We start from the raw sequence: 11,371 nt of genomic DNA, 5'->3' as shown, positions 1-11,371 counted from the left end.
TCATAGGATGGTATTCGCTTTAGTCACAATGATTGATGCAATACAGTTTAGCTTGCAGTAGTCTACGGATCGTAGCTACATGTGCGACTATTAATCTTGTCTTTGGTTCAGTCAGTCTCGGGAAAGATCGTGGCGATCGGATGTATGTGCATAGGGACAAAAATAAATAAATCGAAAAAGAATTTTTATAGCGTCTGTCACGTATCACATAAAATGAGAACTTGGTTTTTGATACGGTACATCGTTTAAAAGGTGAGGTAATGCTTTTAAAGTTCATGAACCATCAATCATGCGTGTTTACTACTTGTTTACGCAAAGTTGTTTGAAGATGTTATATTTTTTAAGATCTGTGCAAGAGTTGTCAAAAGTTTTATAAAAACTTTATTCTTGCTACAGAACTATTAGAACTTACACTTTTAGTCAGTTTTAGGATTATTTAATGGGAAATGTACTTAACATTTCACATTAACAAACTTTATTTAAAAAAAATATATTAGTTAAAATTATTTCAAATAAGTATATATTAAAAAAGTTTTATGATATTATGCTAGCACTTTTCTTAGCATTTTATGCGCTAAAAATATGACATGTAAATATAGAGTGTGAGCAAAATTTTCATGGACGTCGATCAAACTTTAAGTTTTAAAAAAAATTGGGAAATGTATTGTTTAATTCTTCCAACATGGATGTCCTTTTCGCCACATCCTAAGATTCGTCGAAAACCAGTTTCTATTGATCCTTGGTTTTAATTCTGGCCCCATTAGTGTTTGCACAATCTAATGAAATTTAGTTAGTTAACTTAAATACCTACCTACATGTATGAATTAAATTTCTTGGTGTAATAGGAGGATTTTTCACATTAATGTAACAGTTGCAGTTGCAGCAATATATGGGTTTTTAAAAGAAAAAATGAATTGATTTTTATCACAGGTACTAAAAACAAAAATAACTTAATGCAAATATTTTTGATCGGGTAATTATTCATAACAGTGATATTATCCAATTTTAAATTTTCTTTACCAGTCACTGATGTATATTTAGGTAGTTATTTAGAGTTGGGAAAACTTAAAGTTCTTAATATATTGAAAGGATGTTTCATATCAATTACCATGCAATACACCACACAGTAATACTATAGAACTAATAATACCACTTTTATTTTTAAAAACCTTATATCTGGGTACCCCTTAGTGCTGTAAAGTAATGTCGATTTTTTTTTTGTAGAGATCACAATGAGAAGCAGACTTCTTCGCTGTAGGCCGCTCTCTACCCGTATCCTTGTCCTTCTGCTGTTTGTGGTGGGTTTTGGTGCCTACTGCTATTACTATACCAGTTCTCCACAGTACCCCAAACCAGGTAAGTGCACAATTACAGGGTAATGAAAGTTGTAGGATAGTAACTCATCAGGTTTTTGAAGTAAGTGTATAGTGAAACTGCTAGGAGCACTTGCAATGGGTTCCAGTTTCCAAACTTATAATTTACAGACGCCAAAGTTTCGATACACGAAAGCTTTCGCGCCACAAGTCGGCTCACAATTTAGTTTGATGCATAACAACTCCAAACCTAAATACATTTTAATTTAGCTATTCAACTACAATAGTTACTGAAATCATCATTTATTAATGTTTACTTATTTTACATAATGGTTTTTCGACATCTCTTAGAAACCCAAATATTTTACTGTTCCTTAATTTTAAGCTCAGACATGTAGGAATCAAGCTTTAGCGAAATTACAGTTAACAAATTGCGAATTATTTAAAGAATAATAATATGTTTTGTTTACATTGAATACAAAATATGTTTTGGGCAAAATATATTGGATTTATTGTTTTTAATTACAGTCATAAAATATTTTCTGAGAACAGATAAATTACTTTAGTTTTTGCTTCTTGTATCTTAGTGATAACGTCTGTCGATTCCTATAGAAAAACCGGCAAATTTACTGCATTCATATAAATCGTAATAGAAATTGCATTGGTGTATAAATCTGCCGCCAATAAATAAATTTATTCATTTATATCACATACTACGTGATTACTTAACATCACGGGATATTTAAATAATGTCTAATCGTCAATATTGTCTAAAACATGCCGTTTTTGGTACCACATTTTTTAAAGTAGTATATTGGTAACAAACTCCAAACATTACAGCAATAAAAATCACGTATGAATAATATTGCAACTTTTATTTCAATAGCTAATACTAATAAGACCTTCACAAACTGTGAATCTAATGGAATTTGATACTTAGGTATTATAGTACATTAGTTTATAAGTTAATTGAGAAGCAAATCTAAAACTCGCCATTTTAAAATACGAATAGTGCCATAAATCGGTAATTACCAAAGACTTATTATAGTCCTTTTTGATGATGAAAACTATTCTCGTCTCTTATTGGCGGCATATGAAATATTTCTTAGTAGTAAATCGATGATCCTTAATCTAAGCACAGGTTGTACATGTGTATTTTCGTAACATATTTATCTATTAAGAAAAATGAATTCTTTCAAACTCATTAAATGCCCTTACACACCGGCATTTCTTATTACTATTACAATAGGTTAGACTTCGATTGCAGTCGTTAGTTTCTTACATATTTAACGAGAGGGTTATTGAGGTAGGTACAATAATTGTCTACTTACTCGGTTCAAGTAAGGTATATTATTATGAAAGTGTAGCGCATAATATTCTCTTCCTTCGAAATTTGTTCTTCTTTACGATAAAAACGACAAGACCTGTATAATATTTGTATAATCTTAGTATTATTCGATTTTTTTATTGATCTACCTATGTTATAATAATGTAATTTTGTAATAATTAATAGCTTTTGTTCGCGGCTTCGCCTGTGGGAAGTTTTCCGTGATAAAAACCGTGCTATATATTCTCCCAGAATAGAAAGTAGCCTAAAACCTTCTCAGGTTCTTAAAACTATCTCCGTACCTAATTTTATAAAAATCCGTTCAGTAGATTTTAAGAAAGTTGATAACATACAGACAGACAGAAAAGGGTTTTAATAATATGTTTGTTTAATAATATGTACATATTTAAAAAAGTGTTCGTATAATAAATATATAATCTACATATTTTAATTCGTAGAACGTCACAAGTATCAGATTCTTTTTTGATTAAAATATAATCTACGTCGGTAATTTTTACTTGGTATTACGTATTAATTGTTTATTAATCTTATCTGTAGAAATAATTATTTATTCATAAAATATTTCTATACTGTTTCTTTCAACAATAAGTAAACTACCACCATTTTAAGAGCTTTTGGTAATTCAGTCGAACACAAATCGTTTACGTGATCCTAAAAGTTGATGCCGTAATGAAATTGATCGTGTAATGAAACAACCTTAAAGTAAAATACACTACACGAGGTAAAAATAAACTAACAGCTAATTGCGGAATAAGCCAATTCCTAATTTGTAAAAAAAAACCATAAGCGCCAAGTCGTCGTCCTTGTGTGGAGATATTTACACCATCTTTCAGCAATAAGCGGTACAATGTAAACGCTTATAATATTATATTTAAAGTGCTAACGTTTAATATACTGTCGTATAGAGCTTGTACAAATGATTAATCTGACAAACATCCCCTAAGGTCTTGTAAATGCGAACATACCACATGACGAATTAGTATAAACAGAAAATTAATCAATGGCGTTGGTTGTTAGCCACATTTGCAGCGGCCACAAGTATGAGCTTCAAATAGTTAAAACGAACGCAATTGCCAATTAATACCCTTTGACAGGAATCCATAAGCTGTCCATTTGTGCGTCAGTTACATGGTCGTCTGTGTTCACATGGATTTAACGGAGTATGCAATGATAAATGCGACGCGAGACTCATTTTGATTTGGGATTAATTTGAACCGAATCAAATGGCTTGGCCGTAGATAAGCGTCTAATTTTTGTTTCTGTATAGCACTACACTTTGTACTGTGTCGATTGAAATTTATAGCACATATATAAATAATTTATAAATGATAAACTGATTTGTATTTATTACGTAACACACGCAGATTCGCTCGTGTGTCCCTTAACGAAACTTCTCTCGTAACGTAAGCCCCAAAGAGACCCATGTATATTTTCGAAATAAAAAATACTCATGTTATTATTTCGTACTATTAGTATAAAGATTTTTCTAACCCCCAAAGTTATGCTTCTTTAACCTGTCCCATTTTGGAATGAGAAGTAGCCTGAATTATTAAATTGTTTTAGTAATTAGCTGAAATAACAGAAAAACAATAAAATCAGAAATTAAGAAAATGCCCTTATTTTGGCATTAGAGCAATATAATACATCGCTTTAACATGTTTTACGTGTAACAGTTATAAGATCTTTTTAATCCATACAAAAGGTTGAACATATTATGCTAAAATATTACCTGAGTTTTGTCATGGTGCTACTTAAATTTTAATATTGTGTAACTAATTAACGCGTTTGGTGCTGTAAGATTGGAATTGGAGATAAATCTTATATTATATGAATTTCTACTTTAGAATCCTCGTGTCTAAGAAGGAACCTATACCAACAAAAGTATATTTTTACAAAGATTTTCATTGTAGCGTAAACAGAATGTAGTTCGAAATCATATGATCAGCATAACGCGTCGCGACGGAAGAACGCTTGTTTCAGTATGTTGGTAATCTCACGGCTATAATTTCTTATGTATAAATAGTGCAATATTCCGAATTTTGAATATTATGAAGACTATCAAACCAAGAAACTTTTCTTTTGGTTTAAGAATTTTGTGCTTAGAGACGGGCAAGTTTTATTACGAAATGATTTAAAACGAAAGAATTTAATAAAAAATGGTTAAGATATTATTACGAAATATCTTAACCATTTTTTTTATTGAATTCTTAAGATTATCTTCATTCTTTAGAAAAAATTATGTATAAATTTTACGTAACACTAGTTTTAACGTAACGACGCACCACGGCCCGCCCTATTACGGGCTAAGTGCGAAAAAAGGAGCCCCTCAACATAGTTTTAATGTGCTTATAGTTTCTCAGAAACTCACGTTTTACGAGATAAATCGAAATTAAATTAAACTTCATTTAAACAGGCAGGGAGTATCTTGCGAGAAGTCGACAATAAGGAAGAAGATTCGCGAATTTCGTGATATTCGCTTCCTATTTACATTATTCAACAATCTTGCATCGGTCAAGCGATTATAAGCGCATCAACTTTACCGAGAATCAACCGGGATTGCCTATCACGGTGTACGGTGGTTGACGAATCCCAGAAGCTACTTTGATATTACCACTATTCCGATTCTCGCATTGATTGCAAGCAATATTCGGTTAGAACAATCTTTTATATTTCCTGATTCATTTTTTACTATTAAATAAGTTGAGTAGCTGAATAAGATAGGACTTTTGTTTAGTGTTCTTCAGGCTTCGAGATAGAAGTTACGTTGACTTAAAAGTTGAGGGAGTTAAACTAGTTATGTAGACTGCATTAATTTTGTAGAATCCATAGGACTCAGTCCGATGAGTGTGATGAAGGTTTTGTGGGTAGAATAATTGGCCTTAGAGTGGTAGCAATTAAAGAACTTGTGATAATTGTTTCGTAAATGTTCATGTAAAGTCCTAATAGATAAAAATCACAAATAACCTCAATAAATGAAAAACTGGACTGTCTATTTAACGTATTTTGTGAAGAAATCAAGAATTTTATTATAATTAACCATACATAATGACCGTAGCGTAAGATGCCGACTATGATCTTGTATTGGTGATCAAGAAGCTTACATTTTATTTGATAAAGTATCGTGTTTCGATTTTAGCGTATACTAGTATTTTATTTTAACGTGATCAATTGAATTTAAGTTCGATTCGACTTTTGTGTTATACACATGTAATTTAGTGCGTACCTTTAGAGGAATAAGTTATTTTCATAAGCGTAATATGAAATAAGTTACAAATATTATTGGTCAGTACGATGGAACGAGTCTTATCATCCAGTCAAAGTGGACGCGGAATTGTAATATAATACTTACATACAGGTGGCAAAGGATCGTCACTTGTTGAATATGACTGAAATGTTCGGCTCAATACTCACTGCACTTGAGCGTCTCCTTTGGAGGTCAGCCGTGTACTATCTACGAATTATGTCTGAGACCCGAAATATTATCCAGGCAGAAATACTCATATGTTGAGCAAAAGTAACTTGAAATGCTTTTAAATTTAATATTATTACCTGCAATTCTACTCATTTTTTACTTTGTCTTATAAAATAAAAGCGGCGATAGCCTAGTTCGAAGCGAAACGATCTGCTGAGACGGAGGTGCGCAGATTCGAAACCGAGTAGCATGCACCTCTGAGTTTTCAAGAAACTTACGTGTATATTATGGCTTGATTTAACGATACAGGAAAATATCTCGAGGAAATCTTTCTTAAGAAAGATGGCTCTCCATAAGAATTTCGCAGGTATGAAGTCTGCTAACCTGCATTGGGCGTGGTGGGCTTAAGGCCTAAAATCAACTTTATTAGAGAAGTGCCCATTTATTAGATATTTTACATTGCTGATATTAGTTATAAAATGAAAACCTTGCAACAGAGGGGCAGGTTATACTATAACATATTCCGCCATAGTATCTCCTGTCTGTCGTAAGAGGTAAATAAAAAGGGGCTATCGGGAGTCGTGGCCGCGTAGCGGGGTATACGCGGCTTCATTTCGACAAATGGTGCCGAAAGAAGGGGACTTCTGAGTCCCAAAAGAGATGACTCGCGTAGCGGCATTATGCAGAGACGGTTCCGGCGAGTTCGGAAGCAGTTTCGACCCTCTGGAACCGTTTCACGTGCGCACAAGCAAGCCACCGCAAGTTTTAGTCGATATGACGGTATAATTGGGAAGGCCAGTAAATCCTACATAACCATTATTTCACTCCCCAGGTTCAATAATGGCATCCATACCATGGATTTTTAAAGCGGGAGAAAAAAAAATACTATAGCATCTAATACGTAACAGTACATTTATTAAACATTGCTCGCGGGTTCGCTCGCGTGCTATAGTATTAAGGGATAAAAGTCCCGCTATATATTTTTTTCCCAAGGCTTAGAACTATCCAGTAGTTTTCGAGTTCGTCGCTGTAAATTACGTTTTTTATTCGAGATTCAGAGTTTATCTGAGTGTTTAATGTTATGATATGATGTGCACGTGTGTTCTATTTTCGGACCAGGCCCGGCCTCTACGCGAAATGCCTCAAATCTCAATATCCTCTAGTTTCGGAGAACTCATAACGGTTTGAGCCAGTGGCAGATGAAATTAATGAAGAAACTCGTGATGGAAAAAGTTCAGTAGGTTATAGATGTTAATATTATCTGTCTCGATGTATGTTATTATTAATTTACTAGTTGCCCCGACAGATGTTGTCCCGTCTTAACTATGAATTTGCAGCGCGTATTCTGTCAATCGCTGACAGTTATTTCAAATAATTGACAGTTATATAAAATTTATATTTTCGTTAAGTTTTCTTAAATATTCTAATTTTCCGCGCAATTTTTTGAATTTTTTCTTTCATAAGAACCTTCTCCTGGTAATAACAAACACAACAAAAAGAAAATAGTGAAATCGGTACAGCAGTTCGCGCGTGATGGCGAGACCAAGGGAAATAGGGATTCATTTGTGTATATATATATATATATATATATATATATATATAGATTCAGAACCGTATATGAATAGATTCAGAACCGGTTCAAAAAGATTTCGAAGATCTTATTCAAAAACCAATTTTATTTGGTTTTTGAAAACAGTTTTATTTTTTGTAGTCTACACACATATATCCTTAAACCTTTCCTGAAATATATATTTAAATAACGCATGTACCCTATACAAATCAGTAGATTTTCAGAAAATCGCGAACATACAAACATACATACATATGGATCGAATACGGTACCTCATTTGTCGCTTAAAAATACGTTGTAGTCCGGTGACGTGTCTTAAATAAATTTACTTGCGATAAGTTTTTTCAGCTAAACAAAAGTGCTTTGCTCAGGGTACTTTGCGAAAATAAATTAATTAAGTTCATAAATTTAGGTCTACAAACTCGTTTTGGGGTGCACTGGTGGACGAAAGGTTCAATCTCTCTGTAGTAGATACCCGCGTTTATCAGTGAGATAGAGACGAGTGGAATTGTTTAGTAAAAACATTTAATGTTATATAAGCCATTTTGCATTGCCCGAGTTTGTGCATTAATCTTGGATAAAGTACTCGTAGTGTAAGCGAAAAGTATTGCGTATTGCGCCATTAGATCTCTCGGGGTTCGTCGTCTAAACCCATATTTCTAGATGGTCCGGAGAAATTCGTATTACCTACAATTTATATCATTACAACTTTTGATTTGCGATAACCTATCCTAATCAACATTTCAACTTCCACTACGCTGGCTGCATCCTGTAAGATTTGAATTTTGTAAGATTTTAAATGGTTATTATGATATTGATTAGGTAAACCTATATTTAGCAGTGGACGTCATGTGGCCGGTGATGATGATTATGATTAAATGGAACTTGCTTGTAAATAATAGCAAAGTGACGTAAGTTCGCTAGTTTGTTAACCATCTTATCTTACAGTCCGCAACGTCTTTTTATAGCACGTTTTAACTAGGCTTCGACTCCCAAATCGTATAGAAGAGTTCCACTCTGCATCTTGAAACTTCAAGGTCCTATACCAATCAAATTAAAATACAACCATTCCAAATTTCATGAAATCTAAAGCAAAAACAAAGAATCAATTCACTGTGCTAAAGTTGTTTAAAAACTAATAAAAGTGGCGATTTTTATACAAAATGGGGCCATCCAAAAATTATATGACACTTTCAGAGGAGGGAGGGATTCAACGAAGTGTGACTTTATGTGACAAGACGGCCGGTGGTTCATAAGTTTCATTATTTTATTTAAATTTTATTTTTGCATATAAAAAACATTGTATTACAATTGTGCTATCTTTCATTTATACCACGTTTAATGTGAAATAGGTTAATCACAACTTAGTTCATTTATCGCAACGACTCAGCGCAACCTGTAGAACAAGCTGGCTTCCGTTCTATTTTCTCTATTATTGACCATAATTCCACACGCAGCCAATTCTGTGTTCAGATATCAGATGTTATATGCACGGTATGACCATACCGTACAGCTTTATCGGTTACAGGGAATTATTCGACGCTTACATTTAGTGGCGTGGCACATGAATTTTATAAAGTACAAAGCATATTTGGTAACTACTTGTATATTTGAGTATCGTTGAGGAGATTGATAATCCGTCGTAGGGAAAATATGTGGGGTAGTTTCACTTGTAGTTTCTGATACTTGCAATTGTAGAATTATTCTTAGTGTAGTTTCAGAAATATTTGGTGTTGGGTGTAATTATTGTATTATGTGGTAGAGTTTCAGTTATATATATTTTGAAGATAAAACATTTTATAAGAAGCGAACGCGTAGGTCGTAAAAAACAATGTAACGAAATTTAGGCGAAGATAAAGTATTTTTAAATGTAATTTCCGTATTAATTATTGTAGCTCTTACTTATATTTCTAGTAGGTATGGTAGAACTAAATACTGCATTTCCAATGAGAATACAGTGTGATGCACGTGTTTGAATAACACACAAGTTTCCGAAATTATAAACGTGTATTATTCAATATTAATTGAGGATGACGTTATAATACAGAGCTGAGCGTGCGTCTAGTGTGTTGATCCGCAGTAGTCTAGTAATATCACCTTGGCAATGAATTGCAGCATAGCCGCGACGTCATTCTATTGGACCAGTTCCCTCCACTACACATTTCGCAGAGCGGATGATGTTCATTTATTGTGAAAACTCGTATTCGTGTTTAATATCTAGCGTAGGTATTGACGATACTGTGAGCACGGAATTACAGGAACGCGCTCTTTTTAACTATCTTGCTAATCATATTTTATTGTTTTAATATATTGTTTAGTCTAATTCTTTTTGTGTTCAATACCGCATTTTAATTTATCTGACGGGGTCCAGATATCATAAAATATTTTCCTTATAGTTGTACTCACGGGCATAAATGATAAAAATACCATTAGGTATCATTTTTCAGAGGCAGAGGTCTATGAAAATTTTTTGTTTATTAGGCTTGCAGTAATCGCATTGACGTAGAATGAAGGATAATTAATTTTGTCTTTAATTTTGTCGGTCTTTTAATTTTGGTTAATATTATATTATCACCATTATATATGTTAGTCGCCAAACTTGGTTTTCCCGGTGAGTCTGATTTATGCTATAATTATAATAAATCACGTCGGTTAATGATGCAATTGTTTACTTACAGTGGAAGTTTTGAGAATAACGATATCAATATTTATATTGGTATTCCCGGATTTTACTTTTTTGTCTTACGTATTAAAAATAGAATGAAATCTATGCACAAAAGTTAAAACAGCACCGTTAAAGATTTTGAAAAGATTTTCCTTGACGACTAATTTAATAAGCCAACCTTTTTACTAAAGGACATTATAATTAAAGATGGAAATCTGTACAAAATGCTTAAGTAACTATTCGACTTTGATTACTTTGTTTAATTTATAATGTGAATCTCGATTTTCTTTGGATATGCAATATAAACCACTTTGATAACTTCAATCATGGGTTCATTGCATGTAGAAATTTGATTGAATATTTAAGACTATAACGAAATAGAAGGCAACACTTAAGTGCATATTGTTTATTTTGTATTTTCCACATTTACGGCATATAATATACAATTTTATGCTGCATTTAATCTGATTGAGGTAGTAGGTTTTTGCATTATCTTTATTATGATGTGTTTGGATGAATAATCGTACTAAATATTCTAACGTCAAATTTTTGTTTGTATCTATACATTTATTTGACATTTAATCCAATCACGAAGGCAGTAACCCAATTATTTAGCAAGCGTTAGAACACTGCGCTGAAATATAAAAGATATTTTTGTACATCAGCACCCAATAGGTATAAAATAGAATATCGAAAGTGAAGTTTATTCCAGTCCAGTTTAAGAGTAACCTTATATCCTCTGAGTAAAATCGTAGCAGTTTCTTTAGATTTAGCCGATATGCGAAAAAATTATAAACTTCTAGCTCACCCGACAGACGTTGTCCTGTCTTAACTATCAATATTGAATTCTAATTGGCATAATTAGTAAAAAATAAAGTATTATTCAAAAACATGATGTTTTTTTTATTGTAATGCTTTATGATACACGCATTCTATCAATTGCTGACAGTTATTTCAAACAATTAAAAGTTATGTAAAATTAATATTGTCGGTTTCTTAAATCTTCTAATGTGCTGCTCAACTCCCTTAATATTTTTCTTTTATTACACCTTCTCCTGACAAT

The 11,371-nt window shown here is 32.7% G+C and overlaps 1 protein-coding gene across 1 annotated transcript in view; it reads left to right on the top strand.

Annotated features, from left to right (window-relative positions):
* Positions 1 to 69: 69 nt before the first annotated feature.
* LOC115451352 (alpha-mannosidase 2) overlaps positions 70 to 11,371 on the top strand; it is a 117,316-nt gene continuing 106,014 nt past the window's right edge. Inside the window, exons 1-2 of the mRNA XM_037443766.1 lie at positions 70 to 252; positions 1,225 to 1,356. Of these exons, the coding sequence (XP_037299663.1) occupies positions 1,233 to 1,356 (124 nt within the window). The 5' untranslated portion in view covers positions 70 to 252; positions 1,225 to 1,232. The remainder of the gene's footprint in view (positions 253 to 1,224; positions 1,357 to 11,371) is intronic.

Source organism: Manduca sexta, chromosome 27 (assembly GCF_014839805.1).
Source record: "Manduca sexta isolate Smith_Timp_Sample1 chromosome 27, JHU_Msex_v1.0, whole genome shotgun sequence".
Classification (NCBI taxonomy): Eukaryota; Metazoa; Arthropoda; class Insecta; order Lepidoptera; family Sphingidae; genus Manduca; species Manduca sexta.
This window is presented reverse-complemented; position numbering and strand designations above follow the sequence as displayed.